Source organism: Piliocolobus tephrosceles, chromosome 9, assembly GCF_002776525.5.
Source record: "Piliocolobus tephrosceles isolate RC106 chromosome 9, ASM277652v3, whole genome shotgun sequence".
Classification (NCBI taxonomy): Eukaryota; Metazoa; Chordata; class Mammalia; order Primates; family Cercopithecidae; genus Piliocolobus; species Piliocolobus tephrosceles.
The window spans coordinates 65,649,835-65,671,220 of record NC_045442.1 but is presented as its reverse complement, the minus strand read 5'-3'; the positions used below and the strand labels follow the sequence as shown (position 1 = coordinate 65,671,220).

Genomic DNA, 21,386 nt, shown 5'->3' with positions numbered 1-21,386 from the left:
AGGCCAAGGTGTCTACTGAGCCATACTCCCTCCAGAGGCTCTAGGGGAGAAGCCCTCTTGCCTCCGCCAGCTTTTAGTGGCTCCCAGAGTTGCTCGGCTTGTCTGCCTCCGTCTGCACACAGAAGGCCATGTACTCAGTTCCCTCTGTGTGCCCATGGCCTCCTCTTCTGTCCATCTCAAATCTCCCTCTGCCCTTCTCTTATAAAGGCACTTGACACTGGATTTAGGGCACACTCAGGTCATCTAAGATGATTTCATTTCAAGAGTTTGACTGAATTATATCTGCAAAAACCTTTTTTCCAAATAAGGTTACATTCACAGGTTCTAGGACCTAAACATACATACCTTCATACGTTTTTTTTTTTTTTTTTTTTTTTCTGAGAGACGGAGTCTTGCTCTGATGCCCAGCTGGAGTGCAGTATCGCCATCTCGGCTCACTGCAACCTCCACCTCCCAGGTTCAAGCAATTATACTGCCTTATCTTCCCAAGTAACAGGGATTACAGGGATGTGCCACTATGCCCGGCCAATTTTTGCATTTTTAGTAGAGACGGGGCTTCACCATGTTGGCCAGGCTGGGCTCTAACTCCTGACCTCTAGTGATCCACCCGCCTCAGCCTCCCAAAGTGCTGGGATTACAGGTATGAGCCACTGCACCCAGCCAAGAACATACCTTTTTGATGAGGCCACGACTCAACCCACAACAGAGCTCACCCGTCAGAGTGAGAAACCAAGGCCTCATCCTTCTGCTAACTGGCCCCTAGCTTACCACCATGACCCCAAGCAACGTCCTCTCCCCCGTCTGGCCCTCTTTCACCACCTGTGAAGTGGGGATAGATCACTGCCTGCCACACCTCTCCTATGGGGTCACTGACCTGGAGATCACAGCCAGCTTTCCAACACGATAATCCTGCATCAAGACTTCTCAAACTCGAGATATCATTTAAGGAGGAAAAATTATTCTCGGCCACCCCACAAGTTTCTGAATCCCTGACTCATAAAACTCAAGCCTGATTCTGTGGAAACATATTGGAGTTACAAAGGTAACCGCACAGAAACCTTGCCTTAGAGCACATAAAAGAATGTTTTGAAGGTAACCAGAAGGAAAGCAAAATTCTACAACTCACAGACTCCTCTCCCTCCCACAACATACATCCTGGTTCCCTGCAGGAGAAGCCAGCTCTCATAGTCTCCCACATTCCCAGGCTGGTGGTCTCCACATACCTCCACCAACCCTTCCTCACCCACATGGGGCCCCACTGGCTCCCCCTACTCTTCTCCCTGGCTAGAGTGTTCTCTTTCTTTCTGGGCCTCTCCCAACTGTGTTTGCTAACTTTCCCCAGCTCAGAGAACCTGTCCAGATTGCAAGAGAGGTCAGAAGAAGGTCTCAAATCACTCAGGATTCACCTACAGAGAAAGGTGTCCTGGAAATCGCCAGTACCATCAGAATTCCCTCACAGATAACACCCTGAGCTGTGGTTTCGCCTCCAGCTGCAGATTAGAATCACCCAGGGAAGTTTAAAAATTATAGGTAGGGCCAGGCGCGGTGGCTCGTGCCTGTAATTCCAGCACTTTGGGAGGCCGAGGCAGGTGGATCACGAGGTCAGAAGATCATGATCATCCTGGCTAACACGGTGAAACCCCGTCCATACTAAAAATACAAAAAATTAGCTGGTTGTGGTGGCGGGTGACTGTAGTCCCAAGCTACTCGGGAGGCTGAGGCAGGAGAATGGCGTAAACCTGGGAGGCAGAGTTTGCAGTGAGATGAGATCGTGCCACTGAACTCCAGCCTGGGCAACACAGCGAGACTCAATCTCAAAAATAAAATTAAATTAAAAAATAAAAATAAATAAAAATATTACAGATAAAGCTGGGTGCGTTGGCTCATGCCCATAATTCCAGCACTATGGGAGGCGGAAGCAGGTGGATCACTTGAGACCAGGAGTTCAAGACTAGTCTGAGCAACATGGTGAGATCCTGTTTCTACAAAAAAAAATAAATAAATAAAATAAAATAAAATTAGCCAGGTATGGTGGCACATGCCTGTGGTTGTAGCTACTCAGGAGGCTGAGGTGGGAGGATCACTTGAGCCCAGGAGGTCAAGGCTGCTGTGAGTCATGATTGCACCACTTGCTCTGGGTGACAGAGCAAGACCCTGTCATTACAATTATACTTTTTTTTTTTAATTACAGGTACCTGGCCCTAGCCCAGACCCACTGAATCAGAAGCTCTGGTGATGGGGGGCGGGGCGGGGGTAGACATGTGTCCTTGTGAAATCCTCCCAGGGTAGGAGGCCTTGAGCCATGAAGTCGAGGTCCACTGGCCAAGAAGGTACTGTCTTTTGACTCTGGAAAGTGACCTAGTCTCAGAATCCTGTGCAGTCTCGGCAGCCGACACCCCACCCTACCGCACCCAGGAGATGGTCCCAATCTGCCACAGGGTGGGCCAGAGGCTGGCCTCAGCCCACCACCAGCACCTGGCACATGGTGAGTGCCCAGAAATGAACACCCTGACCCCAAGCACCCCCACAGTCTCCCCACACTGCACCCAGCACAGCTGGAGAGGCTGGCATGGCCAACCCTCTGGTAGGAGATGGGAAACAGCCTGGGGGGGTGGGGGGTGCTGTGTCATTCACATAAGGTCACAGGCAACATCCTAAGAGGGACTTCCAGCAGCCCCAGGAGTCAGGGGTTCCTGCTCTCCCAGGCAGGAAGTGGGAGGGCTCTGAGGAGGGAAAAACAAGCCCGTCTGGGCCAAGGCTGTTTTCCTTCCACCCTCCAGGGAAACATTTGCTTCCCTGCAGGCCCAGATGCAAAATGTCTTGTTGAGAAAGTCCCTTTTGGAAAAAATTAAAACCCAACAGGCACCTTTCCCACAGTGAAACAGTTCTTGTCTCAGGAACAGATGCAAATGATGGTTCTCACACAAGTTACTTCCACGCTCAGGCCTCAGTCTCCTCCTCTGTAAAATGGGACAGGGCACACGGGGTCATTCTGAGAATGCAGAGAGATGATGCAGAGTGTGGCGAGATACGCCGCAGATGGCGTCTCCTCCCAGCATCTGCATGAACGGTTACCCAGCCAGATGCCCACTCAGAGCTCTGTGGGCACTGCCTCATCCAAGCCTCACCCCTGCGGGCAGCACAACAGCTATCCCCTCCCAGCAGACAAGAAAACCAAGGCGCAGAGAGTGTTCCACGACTTGTCACATGGACATTCTCCTCACCCGCCAACCAAGAAGTGCTCATCCTCCTCAGCTCTGCCTGGCCTCCAGGCCTGGTCTTCCCAGAGGGCACTTCTGACCTCAACACTCAGGCCCAAGAAACATTCTGTAGCCCGCCCTCCCTCTCCCAAAACTCATCTCCACTCCTCTCTGTGAGGCCTCCCTGCCCAGTGAGGCCCTCAGAGCCCTCCCAAGGACTCCTCTGTAAAACAGGACAAGAGCCCCTGTCCTGCCCAGCTCAAGGGTCACTCTGAGAATCCAAAGAGATGAAGCAAAATGTGGCAGTCAGGCCACCACAGTCAGGCAGCCCAGCTCAGACTGGCTCTTGATGGAACCAGCTTCTCCAGCTAGTTGGTCTGACCCTTTGGGCATGTATGTGGTCTTTTCCAGGGACTAGGCCCTTCCCACCCCTTAGTTCCTGGGTTACCATGGCACACCACCAGAGGCAGAGATGGCTGCCATCTCCTTCACAGGCCGACCCTCTAGCTGGGGAAGGTGATACCGTAAGTCTATGGTGTCTCTTCCTCACCTCCAGCGGCTCAGGGGCCTAACTTGGAGCTAAACAGCTCGTGCTGACTGAGAGCTAGGACCTCTCAGAGCCTCGCAGGACACTCCTCAGACAGCCTGCCTGGCCCTGCGTGCCTGTGGTGGCCCAGTGCCTCTGACAGTGTGCCATGGTAGCCAAGAAACTAAAGGGTGGGAGGGGCCCAGCCTCTAGAAAAGACCACATGCACGCCCAAGGGGTCACACCATCTGACTGGAGGAGCTGCTTCCATAGGTATCTGTTCTAGGCAGGCTGAGTACCCCTAAGGGCAAAGGAGCCTCCTCTGACAAGACAGATTCCAGAGATTCTCATCTCATCTCATCTCATCATCTCATCTCATCATCTCATCCCATCTCCCCAGCTACCCCTGGGCAATGCAAGGCTCCCAGGTGACTCTCCCTCCCTCCGTGGGCAGGGGGCCTTAGAGTTTCCTTCCCTCCGTGGGCGGGGCGCCCTAGAGTCTCCCTCCCTCCATGGGCGGGGCGCCCTACAGTCTTCCTCCCTCCGTGGGCGCCAGGCCCTAGAGTAGACCCTGTGCTTTTGTACCTCTCATCTCACAGGATCCTCCTCATCGCCCTCTGGGGTACTCACAGAGGAGGCATCTCGGAGGCTCAGAGAGCTGGTCCTTTACCCAGTGTCACACAGAATAGCCAACACCTGATCTAGGTCTCTGGATGGCAAGACCACAGGGCCTGACAATGAAACCCTGCTTCTCAGTCACTCGAACCCCAAACTCTTCACACAACCAGGCCCCCGCCACCCTCTCCACCCACAGCACGGCCCTTCCTGGGCTTCCTCATCTGCTGCAGCTATGCTTGCGACCTGCCTCAGGGACTCTGCACTCATGGCTCCCTCTGCCTGGGATGCTCTGGACAAGTCTTTATGGCTGTCCAGAGTCTTTATTCTCTGGACAAGTCTTTATTCTCTATTTGAGCTTCAGCTGAAATGTCAGCTCCTCATAAAGGCTTTCCCTGACCACATCATCGAAAGTAGAAACGCCCATCCCTCCCCACTTGCTTCCTAATTTTCTCCTTAGCACCTATCCCAAGTGATATTTATTTACTGCTCTGTCTGTCTTCCAAGGCCTGGACTAAGCCTGCCTTGTTCATAGTTGTTTCCCACACCTATCACAGTATCACAGCGCCTGGCACGCAGTAGGCATCAAATAACTATTTGTTGACTTAATGAACAAACAAACCAACCAGAGAGCACGGCTAGTTAAGACTGAATGCTCCTGCCTTCCAACAAGAAGTCGACTCAAACCCACTCGCATCTAAAAGTTCTCTCTGAGAAAGCTTGTTTTGTTTGTTTGTTTGTTTGGCTGTCTGTTTTGTTTTTTACCCCTGCAAAGTTTTCTGACCAGACTTACCCAGAAAACATCTTTCCCCTGTGGGGAGCCAGTTGGTACAGAAATTTCATTATCAGTCCCTTATCAGGTTGACCGTGAGCCCCACCCCAGGGTGGCATTGTGAATCACCTGGGAAGAAAGGGCTCCGGGCAGGAGGGCAGGTGGTTATTCCTGCTTCTCCAGGAACCAACCCAAAGGCAGCAAGGTCCAGTCCTATGACACAAAGCAATTCCCCTATTAAAGTGGGGAAGGAAACCATGTACAAAGTCGAGGCTAAGAGCAAAGGACATTTCTCAGGGCCTTAGTTTGCTCTATAAAATGAAGGTGTTGGAAGGTTCTCCAAACCCCTGGCAGGGCTGCAGGCCTGATTCTCTGGATATTAAAGGCTCTGTGGCCAGACTGGGGGAGGGGAAGACCGCTCTGTGCCCGAGGCCTGAGCCCAGTCTGATGCTGTGAGATCATCTCTGATGGCCCATTAGGCACGGCCGGCCACTTCTCCAATATGAAGGCTGCTCCACTTTCAGCTTCGCTATTTGAGTTTCACTATTTGGATTGCTTATCTAGAGCCAGAAAATGAACTTTGCTCGACAAATCAAACACAATAAGAAAAATGATTAAAGAAATAAAATGTCTACATATATGTACAAGATGTCCAGATGGATGTTTACCGACACGTAACAGTGGTTGAATCCCAGTGGTAGAATCAGAGGGGACTTTTGTTGTTTTCATTGTACTTTCCTGAATGGCTTAATTTTTTAAGCTCTGCACATGTATTATTTCCACAAAAACAATAAAGCTCTTCTCGAAAGTAAGAATCTCGTCCTGCTGCACTCCAGCCTGGGCGACAGAGCGAGACTCCATCTCAAAAAAAAAATGGTTTCCTCCTGGAAACTGTCTCCAGAGAAGTGCTTTCTTTTCGGCCTGGCTTCACCTAGTGCTTCACTGGGAGGCCAGGGACGTGGCCTCTTTCAGAAAGGTTATCTTCCGCCGGGCGCGGTGGCTCATGCCTGTAATCCCAGCACTTTGGGAGGCCGAGACGGGCGGATCATGAGGTCAGGAGATCGAGATCATCCTGGCTAACATGGTGAAACCCCGTCTCTACTAAAAATGCAAAAAACTAGCCGGGCGAGGTGGCGGGCGCCTGTAGTCCCAGCTACTCCGGAGGCTGAGGCAGGAGAATGGGGTAAACCCGGGAGGCGGAGCTTGCAGTGAGCTGAGATCCGGCCACTGCACTCCAGCCCGGGCGACAGAGCAAGACTCCGTCTCAAAAAAAAAAAAAAAAAAGAAAGGTTATCTTCCATCCTCACCCTGACAACAGGGAGGAACATACACGGCGCCTGGAAAGGTCATGAGGGCCCGAGGAAGAAACTGGAGTCAGGCAACCTGGGTCTGGTCTTGGCCTGTCACTAACTTGCCGTGGGCTTTCAAGCAACTCACTTCTCTTCAGGCCTCTGATTTCTCCTCGGTAAATTTAAAAGGCTGCACTAGAGGTGTCTTTAACAGCCCTTCTCATTCTTAGCCTATGGCTCTTAAGCAGCAAAGCCAGAGAGGAAGGCAGGAAAAGAACGGCTAATCCGTGGGTCGTTGATGGAGTGTTCATCATGTGCCAGGCACCGCTCTAAGCTCTTCAGATGTATTAACCCACTTAATCTTCTCAGCAACTCTCAGGTAGGTACATAATATCCATTTAGAGAGGTGCATGGAAGTTATGCCTAGGCCACTTAACCTTTAAGTCTCAGAGCTGGGATGTGAACCCAGGCAAATGGTACAGAATCCACACTCTTAACCATTAAACTATAAGAAATGTAAGAAATCACAGGCCAAGCTCTGATAAGCAGGTTCATCCTTGGAGAAGGCCCAGAAAGAGTTTCTATTGCCTCTGGCGTTCACTGCCTGCACGACCTATCCACCCTTAGCTCCTCCCTACTTGCCCCCAACTCCCAAGTCCTTTTCTTCCTGATTAGTCAACACTCCCCAGCCATGACACCTTTACCCACTTGAAAGTACTACCCTGTTATCAAGGAAATAGGCTTGGTGCTCTGTGGGGAGCCCATAGCACCATGATCAGCCCTGCCCACTTTGCAAAGTCAAGGCCTCAGCAGACCTGACCACTGCGGGTTACCCCCCTAGCCAGGCCTCTGCCCCACGTTGGATCCTCGCCTTGTAGGTGCAAGTGGGACTCAATCACCATCATGCAACAAGCCTCCCCTGAGCACCTACTGTGTGTGCAGGCCCCAGGGCCAGCATTCAGAGGCGGATATGGATGAGCTACAATCCTGACCTCCAGGAGCCCACAGTCCAGCAAGGAAAAGCAGTCCTGTAAGCGGATCTCTAAGATACGCCGGGGGCAGTGCTAAAATTAGAGGTGTGTCCCCAACAGGCTGAGGGTGCATGTGTCAGAATGATTCACCCTGTATGGTGGGAAGAGAAGGCTCTAAGTGCCTCTGTGTGAGCTCATTTTTCCCGCAGACATCTCCATGACTTACTGGAAGGGCGAAGGAGCACTGGCCTGAGGATGCAGAGACCTGGGGTATATGCCAGCTCTGCCAAGTGAGCCTCAAACACACGCTTTTGCAGCCCCAAAGTTCCCTGCTGAAAACAACAAGGCCCTGAGTGTGGGACACATAACCATAAGTAGTTTAGGGGCATATTCATAGGGACTTACAGACTGAGCTTTCCTTGTTCAATGCCCTTTCAACCCCTCCGACTGCATCAAGGAGTGGGTCTCAGTTTGGGTGCTAGTCTGTCTTTAAGCCCATCAAGCACTTGCCAACCTACCTTTTGAACAGAGAGGGTAGGCATCAGGGTCACAGCCTTCAGCACCCACGACATCTAGCTAGGATTTAGTATCATTGTTTTGTTTTCCCTGTACTATATTTACTTTAAAACTTTACCTGCTATTTATGATGAGGGTGTCTTGGTTTCTCATTCATAATAGTAATATAAAACCTTTTTTTAAATATAAATTTAAAGGCGTGTATATTCAGGGCAACTTGAATCTATGTGCCCGGAAAATAAAAAATATATAATTAAAAAAAGGGAAAAAAAGAAAAAGAAATTTAAGTTTAAAAAGTAAGTTTAGGCTGGACGCAGTGGCTCACGCCTATAATCCCAGCACTTTGGGAGGCCCAGGCTGGTGGATCATTTGAGGTCAGGAGTTTGAGACAGTCTGGTCAACATGGTGGGACCTCATCTCTATCAAAAATACAAAAATTAGCCCAGCGTGTTAGTAGGTGCCTGTAGTCCCAACTACTCGGGAGGCTGAAGCAGCAGAATCGCTTGAGCCCGGAAGGCAGAGGCTGCAGTGAGCCAAGATCACACCACTGTACTCCAGTCTAGGTGAAAGAGTGAGGCTCTGTCTCAAAAAAAAAAAAAAATGTAAATTTAAACAAACATATTAAGTAAATAATATTACAATTGATATCACCTCTATACAGGACAATTTAATAACATCAAAATGTTAAATGCACATACAAAAATAGGCAAAGCTATTCTATACTGCTAGATAATCCAGTGGTGATCACCCCCAAAGGTAAGAGATAGTGCCTAGAAGAGGGCTTGAGGGGTATCTGGCTTCCGCTGTCCATTCTGCTGGTTGACCTGGGGGCTCACTGTACAGGTGTGTTCACTTTGTGAAAACTTATCAAGCTATATACACTGATGACAGGCGTGTGTCTGCATGTATAACATATATTCACATACCCCTTAACTCAACAACCCCACACCTAGAAATTACTCTGCAGACATATAGACCCATGCAAAATGACACATTCAGAGATACTTACTGTGTCACTGTTCTCAGTAAAAAAAAAAAAGAGAGAGAGAAAGAAAGAAAGAAGAAAGGAAGGGAGGAAGGAAGGGAGGGAGGGAGGGAGGGAGGGAGGGAGGAAGGAAGGAAGGAAGGAAGGAAGGAAGGAAGGAAGGAAGGAAGGAAGGAAGGAGAAAGAACGAACATTGGAAACAACCTAAGAACTAACATTGGAAACAAACCTACATAGTTTTGTGTATAGTGTGCTACCTTATTTTAAATATACATATGTTTGGCCTAGGACATCCTTAGACTAGGATAGCTCAGAAAAGAGTGACAGGAAACTGGTAACAAAGGCCCCCTCGGGACTGGGCAGGCCAGGAGAGAGGAGTAGGAGGGGAGGCTTTTCACTAACCACTACCCTTTTCTTTTTTTTTTTTTTTCTTTTTGAGACGGAGTCTCGCTCTGTTGCCAGGCTGGAGTGCAGTGAGTGGCACTATCTAGGCTCACTGTAACCTCCACCTCCCGGGTTCAAGCGATTCTCCGCCTCAGCCTCCAGCTGTAACTGAAACTACAGGCACGCGCCATCACACCAGCTAATTTTTGTATTTTTAGTAAAGATGGGGTTCTGCCATGTTGGCCAGGATGGTCTCGATCTCTCAACCTCATGATTCACCTGCCTCGGCCTCCCAAAGTGCTGGGATTACACCTCGCCCAGTCTTACCCTTTTCTACTTCTAAATTTTGTACCAAGCCCATGCATGCATTTCCATCAATAGTAATTTATTTTTTATTTTTTATTTTTTTGCAAGAGTCTCATGCAGGCTGGAGTGCAGTGGCATAATCTCAAGTCATTTCAACCTCCATCTCCTGAGCTCAGGTGATCCTCCCACCTCAGCCTCCCAAGTAGCTGTGACTACAGGTGCATGCCACCACGCCCAGCTAATTTTTTTATTTTTGGTAGAGACAGAGTTTTACCATGTTACCCAGGCTAGTCTCGAACTCCCAGGCTCAAGCAATCTGCCCATCTTGGCCTTCCAAAGTGCTAGGATTACAGGCATCAGCCACAACGCTTGGCCAATAGTAATTTTTTTTTTTTTTTAGACCGAGTCTTGCGCTGTCTCCCAACTGCAGTGCCGTGGCACGATGTCAGCTCACTGCAACCTCCACCTGCTGGGTTCAAGCAATTCTCATGCTTCAGCCTCCCGAGTAACTGGGATTACAGGCACATGCCACCACGTCTGGCTAATTTTTGTATTTTTAGTAAAGATGGGGTTTCACCGTGTTGGCCAGGCTGGTCTCAAACTCCGGACCTCAGGTGATCCTCCCGCCTCAGTCTCCCAAAATGCTGAGATTACAAGTGTGAGCACTGGGCCCAGCCCCAGCAGTAATTTTTAAAGTAAGCAAAAAGTCTTACAGAAGGTACAAGCCTGTCATAAAACTTATGAACCCTCTAGACCTAACAACAGATGCAAATTGTTAGCACTTTGTACTTATAAAGCAAGTAACCCTTCCCCCAACCCCAGAGATGGACCCAGAGGTAATGGGCTTTCCTGTAAATGGTTTCCAAATAACAGTAAACCTAGTCCAGGACAAATTACTTAGCTCACACTGGGCCCTGCCCTGCAGTCAAACTCTGGCACCTGGAGCTGCCCTGGCAGAGCTGGCAGGTGGCTGAGTTCTTAGTATGGGTGTGGAGATTTTAGAAATACTTCTCCGGATGGGAGTTAAGGATTAGTAAGGCAACCTCAGTCGGCAGAGGAGGGAGTCGAAGTTCTGAGAATCGCCCTGCCCAAGAGAAGCAAGGCAAGGGTCATTGAGTGGGCTTCTCTGGGAGCTGCAAAGGACAGCGACAGAGCAAAGCCTTAAATATTAAGAGTTCTGGGGCCGGGCGTGGTGGCTCACACCTGTAATCCCAGCACTTTGGGAGGCTGAGGCGGGCGGATCACGAGGTCAGGAGATCGAGATCATCCTGGCTAACACGGTGAAAGCCCATCTCAACTAAAAAAAAAAATACAAAAAAAAAATCAGCTGGACGTGGTGGCGAGCGCCTGTGGTCCCAGTTACTCAGGAAGCTGAGGCAGGAGAAGGGCGTCAACCCGGGAGGAGGTGGAGCTTGCAGTGAGGCAAGACTGCACCACTGCACTCCAGCCTGTGCGATAGAGCGAGACTCTGTCTCAAAAAAAAAAAAAAACAATTAGAGTTCGGTTTTATTTAACTGCATGATGTATGTTTGTACTGCACTTGTTTTGCTCATATGTCACTCTTTCCCCATATTGCTAATCCTAAAATAATTCAGTGAGGTGCAGGGCAGAGATTCACTTATTCATTTTACAGATGAGAAAATGGAAGCGTGAGGAGGTAGAAAGACTGGTTAGTAATCATACATCTGGGGAAGGGGTGAAGCCCGAAATACAACTCCCATCTTCCTACCTCCCTACCCATCAACCTTGGGCTCTCCTCTTTCAATTCTGATCTACAGAGAGAAGGGCTCACAGGCCAGACAAGGGGCAGGCACAGAAATCCTAGGGACGTAAAGGACTTATGAGACCATCTAGGGCAGCAGTTTTCAATACTCACTGCACACTAGAATTACCTTAATTCTGGTAAGTAATTTACTAGAATTAAGCTTAAGTAAATTTAAATAAATACCTATGCCAGGGCACAAGAATCTGCAGATTCTGATGCAACCACTGATTTCTAGCTCAAATCACCCACACTCCCATCCCACATATGACCTTCTGTCTTCCTGGAGCTTCCACCAACAGGTCCTTGCTCCACCCTCCAGCCCCAAACATACTGCTCATCTCTCTTCCACATTACCTAGAGTCAGAGAATTGGATTGGAAACTGGCCTCAGACTAGTTTTCTAGATGGAAAAGTCAACGAACAGTTCTGAGGCCCAAAACAGGGAAGTGACTTGCCTAAGATATCCATAAGTCAGTAACAGAGCTGAATCTGGATCTCTGATTACTAGGCAAGGCCCCACCCACAAAGGGGTCACAGGCAAAGCCAGTCCTGATGGCAAATCCAGCAGCTCCTGCTAGCAGAAGAGACCCAGCAAGGGGCTAAGGAGGACAACAGGGGCGAGTGTGTGTGTTTGGTGGGAATGGGGTGTCAGTAACCACCCTGGGGTCCCTGGGCAAGTCTGCTCTCGGGGCATACTGGAGGCAGGGAGTGATCCTGGAGTGACGGGGCAGAGCTGGCCTATAGGAAGATATCCTCATCTCTAGACCAAGGCCCAGCCTAATCTGAGACGCCCTTACAGAAACCCAGTATTTTGGGGCAGCTTACACCACAGGTGTCCAGATTCCCTGCGCATGACAGTAATCATGTCTCACACTTCTTGAGCTCTTCGCTAGGCACCGTACCCGGCCTATTTCATTTAATCTCCGCGAGCATCCTACAAGTTGAAAATAATTATTGTGTCCATTTACAGATGAGGAAACCATGGCCGAGAAGGATTAAGTAACCTCCCCAAGATCACTCAGCAAGTGCTCATTTCAGAAACGCACAAACTAAAATTGGAACAATACAGAGATTAGCAATGTTTTAAATAAAAATTAAAATCTAAAATAAAAGACCACTGGGAGCGACGGAATTCAAAGCTTGGTTCATGTCTAACCCCTACCATCCTGTCCCCTAACAAGGCAGAGGAGGAGGTGAAGCCCAGAGACAGCGGAAACTGAGCACCCAGGAGTGCAGGAGACGTCGTCTGATGGAATCCTCCTCGCCACGCAGGAGGCACGCGCATCCACCAAAGAGGAAACCAAGACGCAGCGGGGAAGCGTCTTGCTCAGGGGCATCTGCAAGTAACTAGCAGGGACCAGCCCCAGAATCCAGGTCTCCCAACCCCGACTGCAAAGCCTAACTACTTAAGCTCCACAGGCCGATGCAGAGGCAAAGTCAAGTCCTACCGGGTAGGCGTGGTGGGTGCGGCCAGCGCGGTCACCTCGGCCTAGCCAGTCGGCCAGCGGACGCACAGCGGGCATACCGCCCACCGGGTGCACACAGGTGAGCCAGGTGGCACTCGATCGATCGGCAACCAGCTATAACACTCCCGAAAGGGCGGCTGAAAATTCAGGCTGAGCTCTGTCCGCCAGAATTTTCCGGCTCCCGGGTAGAAAGACAAGGAGTCCACGCGCTCCCTGCGCACTCCCTGGAGCGGTTAAGTCTGGACCCAACCCAGGGCTAGTGAGGCGGCGGTTGGAGTGTGGTCCCCACCCCCCATCCCGGGGCCCTACCGGGGTCACTCACCCAGAACACGGTGGAGTAGATGATAAGTGAAAACTTGAGCCAGAGGTAAGAGAAGCGCGCGCAGTAGCGCACCTGCTCCGAATCCCCGCGCGGCATTCTGGGCGCTCCCCGTGCGGGTTACGGGGGCTCCGGGGCTCTACGGCTCGGTCTCTCAGCCAGCGCTCAAGGCCCCACCTGCGGCTGCCGGGCTACGAGCCCCGCCACCGGCGTTCTCTCCGGGACTGACACTGGCGCGCGGCAATCACAGCCCCAGCCGGGAAGCCTGCCAGCCCTGGCGGCCAATGGGAGGCCGCGGCGGCCCAGCCTCTGGGAGGGGGCGGGCCAGGGGCGGGGCTGCTGCCCTGGGCCCTAGAGGGGACCAAGAAGGGATGGGACGGGGAGACGGTCTTGCAAATAGCTCGAGTGCAACTCTGGCAACGCCTGTGCTAATGCAGGGGGGCGTGGGAGAGTGTGACCCAGAGGTGCTCTAGGGAGAGAGCGAGCGTGCCCAATCGGGGTACGTAGAAATGCAAACTTTCCTCTGTTTTCAAGAGGGAAAACTATGGGAAAAGGGCAGGAATTAATCGCCCAGGTGTTGAAAGTGGAAATGAGTGTGCCAAACGTGAATGGAATAAGGAAGTGGAGTTGCTCGGCCTCAGGGAGGCGGAGTACGGCATCTTGGAATGTGTGGTAGACCAGGGTGGGGCCAATAGGCCCCCATGGAGCTGGAGTCTGGGGTTTGCTCCTGAAACAGATCTGCTGAAGGCCTTCACCAAACGACCTCGGAAGTCCCCTTCTTTTGCCAGGTGATAACCCAGCCTTGGGAAGGATTCCTCCCGGGAAACCCCATCTTCAAATTAGGTTGAAGGCCTGGCGCGGTGGCTCACGCCTGTAATCCCAGCATTTGGGGAGGCTGAGGCGGGCGAATGGCTTGAGCCCCAGGAGTTCAAGACCAACCTGGGCAACATGGCAAAACCCCGACTCTATAACTAAAAAATTTTTAAAAAGCCAGGCAAGGTGGCGCGCCTTTTGTCCCAGATACTTGGGAGACTGAGGCAGGAGGATGGCTTGAGTCGGGGAAGTCAAGGCTGCAGTGAGCCGTGATTGTGCCACTGCACTCCAGCCTGGGAGACAGAGTGAGACCCTCTCTCCAAAACAAAAACAAGGCCGGGCACGGTGGCTCAGGCCTGTAATACCAACACTTTGGGAGGCCAAGGCGTGCGGATCACTTGAAGTCAGGAGTTCGAGACTAGCCTGGCTAAATGGTGAAACCCCGTCACTACTAAGAAATACAAAAGGCCGGGTGCAGTGGCTCAAGCCTGTAATCCCAGCACTTTGGGAGGCCGAGACGGGCAGATCACGAGGTCAGGAGATCGAGACCATCCTGGCTAACATGGTGAAACCCCGTCTCTACTAAAAATACAAAAAATTAGCCGAGCGAGGTGGCGGGCGCCTGTAGTCCCAGCTACTAGGGAGGCTGAGGCGGGAGAATGGCGTGAACCCTGGGGGCGGAGCTTGCAGTGAGCCGAGATGGCGCCACTGCACTCCGGGCAGAGTGGCACGTGCCTGTAGTCCCAGTTACTCCGGAGGCTGCAGCAGGAGAATCGCTTGAACCCAGGAGGCGGAGGTTACAGTGAACCGACATCCCGCCACTGCACTCCGGCCTGGGCGACAAAGGGAGACTACGTCTCAAAAGAACAAAAAACAAACAAACAGTAACTACAGATGAGGGAGGCAGCTCCCTCTCTTGCACATAGCCAACCACTAACCCAGCCTCCTCCCACTTGGCCTTTTCTCAGCCTGGGACCAGAGGCGGCTGTGAGCCTGTCTCTCATGCTAGATGGTCCCAGTTTTACTCACTGTTGCTTTCCTGTCTCCCCAAGCCTAGCTCAGCCTGGGACTTGGGAGCCAGATAATCCCCGCTGTGGCCTTCAGTAATTAAATTCATGGCACAGAGGTCATAAGCTCAAGCAGTGCTGGGTGGGGTCCCTGGTGGTGATTTCAGGAATGACACTCTTATACAAGTCCCCAGTCCTGGGTTCCCAGGGCTCCTGCATACACAAACTCAACAGAGAAGGACAGTCTCAGAGACTTGAGTCCAGGCTGGCTCTAGCCCCCAGGGCTCTGCCCTAGGAGGAAGAAAGCACGGTTAGGGGGTGGGAGGGAGGCAGTGCCATGCCTGGAAGGGTAAAAGGAAACCAGTTTCCTGGTACAAAACGAGCAAACCTTGGGAGGATGTTTGTGTGGTGTAGAGAAATAGAACCAGGGCCAGGCACAGGCTCATGCCTGTAATCCTAGCACTTTGGTAGGCCAAGGTGGGAGGATTGCTTGAGTGCAGGAGTTTCAGACCAGTCTGAGCAACGTAGCAAACCTCGTCTCCACTGAAAATCAAAAAAATTAGCCAAGCATTGTGACTTGTGCCTGTAGTCCCAGCTACTTGGGAGGCTGAGGTGGGGGTAGCGCTTCTGGAGCCCGAAAGATCAAGGCTACAGTGAGCTATGATTGTACTACAGCACTCCAGCCTGGACAACAAAGACAGACCCTGGTTTAAAAAAAAACAACAGAAAAAAAAAGGTGGAAAGAGAACCAGAGATGAATGCAAGCTGCCCTCAAATGATTACCTGAGGGCCAAGAAGACATCTTACCATAGTGTTAAAAGTTGTCCATTTTGGCCGGGCACAGTGGCTCACGCCTGTCATCCCAACACTTCGAGAGGCCAAGGCAGGGGGATCACTTGAGGTCAGGAACTCAAGACCAGCCTGGCCAATGTGGTGAAACCCCAGCTCTACTAAAAACACAAAAATTAGCCAGGCATGGTGATGGATGCCTGTAATCCCAGCTACTCGGGAGGCTGAGGCAGGAGAATCACTTGAACCTGGATAGCAGAGGTTGCAATGAGTCAAGATTGTGCCACTGCACTCCAGCCTGGATGAGAGAGTGAGACTCTGTCCCAAAAAAAGAAAACAAAAAAAGTTGTCCTTTCTGTCCTTTGAGGAGGAAGACTAACTTTTTATTCCTCTTTGAGGGCTAGAGCCTCCATCTAGCCCTGCAGAGCTAAGTTCACACCCATTATTTGAGGTGCTAGTCTCTTCCCCACCCATAGAAGCTTGGAATCCTTTTCATACCCTGGAAGGCTAGTTTAGCCTCCTAGTTCCCTTTCACTCTCCATATTTAAACTACAGTCCCAACTGCCACACACCTCCTCCATCGGGTTTCCTTTCTAGTTGCCCCTGGACTTCTATTCTTCCCTTCTGGCCTCTCCAACCAGCTGCATTTTCTCTCATCTTTCAAATATTCCCTGGTGACACACAAGCTTCTTAGCAAGCCCTCTCAGCTCTCCCTAAGCCCTTGAGGTGAGCCATCCCTACAAAGAGCCTTGGAGCTCTTTGGGGCTGGCACAGCCTTTCCCTGGCTGCTGGGCTCCTCCATTGTGCCTCCCCACCTGCAACCCTGACCCTGGCCCCAAGCACTAGCGCTCCTTCTGAACCACATTTGCAAACACTGTGACCTCAGAAGAAATGGCCATCTGTTTCCCACTTTTCCTTCTTTAGCCAGGAACTCTGGCCTAGAGGCCAGTGGGCCTGGTGCAAATCCTGGTTTTGCCATTACTTTTTTGTAGAACTGTTAGAATGTGTGGCATAGTGTGACATACAGGTGTGAATGTAACCCTAGCTGCAGATTAAAAGCACCTGGTGAGCTTTAAATGTATCCTGATATTCAAGCCCCACTGCAGTCAAGTCAAAATCCCCACCAACAGGAACCTGGTAATCAGTATTATTTTTAAACTCCCCAGGTAATTTCTTATTTTTATTTTTATTTTTTTGAGAGGCAGTGTCGCTCTGTCACCCAGGCTGGAGTGCAGTGGCATGATCTTGACTCACTGCAACCTCTGCTATCCAAGTTCAAGTGATTCTTCTGCCTCAGCCTCCCAAGTAGCTGACATTGCAGCCCCCCACCACCGCGCCCAGCTGATTTTTGTATTTTAGTAGAGACGGGGTTTCACCATGTTGGTCAGGCTGGTCTTGAACTCCTGACCTCAAATCATCAGCCCACCTCAGCCTCCCGAAGTGCTAGGATTACAGACATAAGCCATTGTGTCTGGCCTCCCCCAAGTAATTTCTAAAGTGCAGCCAGAATTAAGCATCACTGGTACAGAGGTAGTCATGAGGGTAAGGTTGTCAGCCAACATCTTACCAGAAAGCCACATTCCAGAGGCCACTTACTCAGCTATCCACTGATATACTGGTAAATATTTAAAAACTGGCTGGTGTGGGGGATTCCAATTTCCATAAAGTAAATACTTCCATCATGTCTGATTTTAAGTTACCAACTTCAAGTCAATGAACTTGGGAGTTCAGAGGCGTGCAGAGTCTGGAACAAACGCTCAGTATCCCATGCAAATATCCATATCTTAATCTACCCCAAGGCCTTTCTAATTAGCATAATGAATGCATTGGTAAAATTCCGGGCTTGTTAATTAGCATAACAGGCATTAGAAATGAGTCTCCTTTGGAGAAATTAACAGTATTCAAGATACTTAGAGTGGCTAGAATAGTTTTGGCACCACCCATTCCTTGTTCAAACAGTGTCAAAGAATCTTGGGAAGCTGCTAATTCTCACTTATGGATAATACACTGAGCTAAAGGCTTGAGAATGCTTCTGTCCCGAAGTATTCCAATGCAGCCATCGGTCAAACTGAATCTTGCCTTTAGAACATTGTATTTTCCTCCAGCAGACCCTTCCTGCTGGAAGGTGGAAAAGTTCCTAAAAGGACAGAAAGCTGGGCATTCTTGAGTTTCACGGAAGAGATTGTATGAACCAATTTTATGGCTACTTGCTAATAAATGTTTGTTGTATAGACATTTGTATGGGCAGCAGAATCTGTCCTGAGATCTGTTTTCGTGTTAACTTGGCAGTGAGATTTAGGGGGAAATGACTAATCCTTGCCTTTAGTGGCTATTACAGTTTGTGAAAAAGAAGCTAACAATTATGCATGACCAACTTGACTTGAGTATGTCTGTATTCATGCCACTGGGCAAAGGACTCTGTCTGTGCCTCTGTTTCCCCACCTGTGAAACAATGAGGTTGGCCTGTTTCTCTTCCAGCTCTAACAATCTTAGCTATAATTCTCACAGTCAATAGATGAGTCAGCAAATGCACAACGAGCTTCTCCTATGAGTCAAGTCCTGCCCAGGCTCTGAGGATACAACTGCAAACAAGATACACAACAGCTTCTGTTCTATTCTCTTGGAGAGTGGGGATTGTAGGAACATGCAACACATGAAAACAGACACATGAAAAGTATCATTTCAGCCCGCAAAGTGGCTCACTGGTAATCCCAACACTTTGAGAGGCTGAGGTGGGAGGATGGCTTAAGGCCAGGAGTTGGAGACCAGCCTGGGCAACAAAGTGAGACCCTGTCTCTACAAAAACAAATGTTTTAAACCGTCTGGGCACAGTGGTGCATGCCTGCAGTTCCATCTACTCAGGAGTCACTGGCAGGAAGATTGCTTGAGCCCAGGAATTTGAGGCTTCATTGAGCTATAATTGCAACACTACATTCTAGCCTGGGCAACAGCAAGGCCCTGCCTGAAAAAAATAAAAATAAAAATAAATAAATAAATAAATAAATAAATAAATAAATAAATAATAAAGGAAAACAGAAAAGTATAATTTCAGATATGGATCCCTGCTAAAGATCTGAGAGTAGAGCTTTTAAGTGGAAGAAACAGCAAGTGCAAAGGCAGGAGACAGGAAAAGCCTTGGAGAGATCTGTGTGGCTCATGCAATGGGCTCCTGGGAGAGTGGAAGGAGGCAAGGTCAGAGACATACAAAAGAGCCTGTGGCTTTAGAAAATGGTTTAGATTTATTTCTAGTTTCACTGAGGGCCATTGGTAGGTTTTAAGCAGGAAGGTGATACAGAATCTGATTTGTGCTTTGGCAGGCTCCTATATGGAGGATGGACAGGAGTTGGGGGAATCTACAGAAGGGGAGGGAGGAGGAAGACTGGTTAGGAGGCCGTTGCAGCAGTCCCAGTGCAAGAAGGTTTTGACTTGGACTAAGAGGACAGCACTGGAAATAGTGGCAAGCAGTTTCATTGGGGATATACATTACGGGTAGAGCCAGCAGGGCCTACTGATGCATTGGGTGTGGAGTGTGAGAAAAAAAGAAACCAATGATGATCCCAAATTCTTTTGCCTCAAGCAACTAGGTAGATGTTGCTGTCATTTACAAAGCCAAGAGAGATAAAGAAGAGTGGCAAGGGAGGTTAGGCCAAAACTGGAATTATTTTTGTGCTTGTTTCAGCAGCACATATGCTTTTTAAAAAAATGCAATTTCTTTATTTGGCTATTTTATTTTTTGAGAGGTCTTTTCAAAATCCAGGTGCAGCTGTTTGGGGGGCTCAGAGGTGAGGTTTGGGTTGGATGATATAGATTTGAGAGTCATTTGATCCATTTATGGCCTATATGAGGTCATCTAGGGAGAAAGTATAGCAAGAAGAAAAAAGAGAGACAAAGGCCGACCCTGGGCCCTCCTACTTTGAGAATGAGAGAGGCAGCAAAGAAAACAGAGAAGGTACAATCAGTAAGGAAGAAGGAAAATAAGGCCAGTGAGGGGACAGGGATGCTTGGAGAAGGAGAAAGAGATGTGGGAAAGGATTAAGTGTCCTGGAAACTCCCCTTCCAACCTGCGCCAAGGCTTCCACTATGTCCTGAGAGGTCGAGTAGGGGCAGCACAGAAAATCATCCATTTGCTTTGCAAGATGTGAGTCACAATGACCTGATGAGAGCTCTTTCCACAGAGCATCGGGGTGAAAGCCTTCTTAGAATGGATGAAAGAGAGGAAGGGCGAGAAGTAGAGGAAGCAAGTACGGGAAACACAGGGAAGAAGACATTCCTTCAAGCAGTTGTGAAACCGTTCACAAGGGAGTTTGCACATGGACTTCTTCCCATTCCACCAAATACACAAGAGTAACCTCTATTTGGGAGATTTTAAATGACCATGAACTCCTTACAGCATCTATCAAGAGATAGAATCTATTTTTCCACCTTATAAGTCTATGCTGCACTTCTGACTTGTTTTCATCAATAGAATGTGATGGAAGTGAGGTTTGAGTTCTAAGCCTAGGAATCAAATGCCTTGACTTGTCATGAGAACAATCCTGAGCTAGCCTGCCGGAGAGACCACATGAAGTAGAGCCATGGCTCCTTGCTGACAGCCACTAACTGCCTGACATGTGAGTGAAACCATCTTAGCCCCTCCAGCCCATCAACCCAACTGCTAACTATATACATGTGAGTGGATCCAGGCAAGACCAGCAGAACCACCTAGCTGAGTCCAGCCCAAGTTTGTCAACACACAGAATTATGAACTAATGCATGATTGTTATATTAAGGCACTAAATTCTGGGGTAATTTGTTTTGCAGCAAAAGCTGTTACATTCATAGATCCTTTTATTTTTTTTTTTTTTTTTTTGAGATGGAGTATTGCTCTGTTGCTGAGGCTGGAGTGCAGTGGCATGATCTCAGCTCACTGCAACCTCTGCAATCTGGGTTCAAGTGATTCTCCTGCCTCAGTCTCCCGAGTAGCTGGGATTATAGGCACCTGCCACTGCGCCTGGCTAATTTTTGTATTTTTTAGTACAGATGGCATTTTACCACCTTGGCCAGGCTGGTCTTGAGCTCCTGACCTCGTGATCCACCCACCTCGGCCTCCCAAAGTGCTGGGATTATAGGCATGAGTCACGCCCAGCCTCATAGATACTTTAAAAAAAAAAGGAACTCAAATACCCATCCCTTTCTTTCCTATTCCTCTAGTTCTTCCCCCGAAATACTACAATTTTGAATCTATATATTTATTCTTGAAATGGGACTTCATCCTCATTAGCAGAGTGATGAGTAAAAAGACAAAAAAAACAAACAAAACACACACAACCAAAAAAAAAAAAGAAAGAAAGAAAGAAAAGGGACTTCACTGGGCACAGTGGCTCAAGCCTGTAAACCCAACACTTTGAGAGGCTGAGGCAGGAGGATTGCTTGAGGCCAGAAGTTTGACAGCAGCCTGGGTAACATAGTGAGACCTCATCTCAAAAAAGAAAGAGAAAGAAAGGAGGAAAGGAAAAGAAAGGAAAGGAGAGAGGAGAGAAAGTAAAAAGGAAAGGAAAGGAAAAGGGAAAAGAGAAAAAAGAAAAAGGAGTACCGTTGTCCCGGTTTTCCATGACTCCTGTCTTTCAACTCCCAAGGCTCTATATTCATTCTCTACTAGTTATTTCTTTAGCATCAGGCACTGAG

The 21,386-nt window shown here is 49.4% G+C and overlaps 1 protein-coding gene across 1 annotated transcript in view; it reads right to left on the bottom strand.

Annotated features, from left to right (window-relative positions):
• The window catches only part of TSPAN15 (tetraspanin 15), a 56,068-nt gene extending 42,503 nt beyond the window's left edge, over positions 1 to 13,565 (bottom strand). The window contains exon 1 of the mRNA XM_023205045.2: positions 13,117 to 13,565. Coding sequence (XP_023060813.1) covers positions 13,117 to 13,212 — 96 coding nt within the window. The 5' untranslated portion in view covers positions 13,213 to 13,565. The remainder of the gene's footprint in view (positions 1 to 13,116) is intronic.
• Positions 13,566 to 21,386: the final 7,821 nt, after the last annotated feature.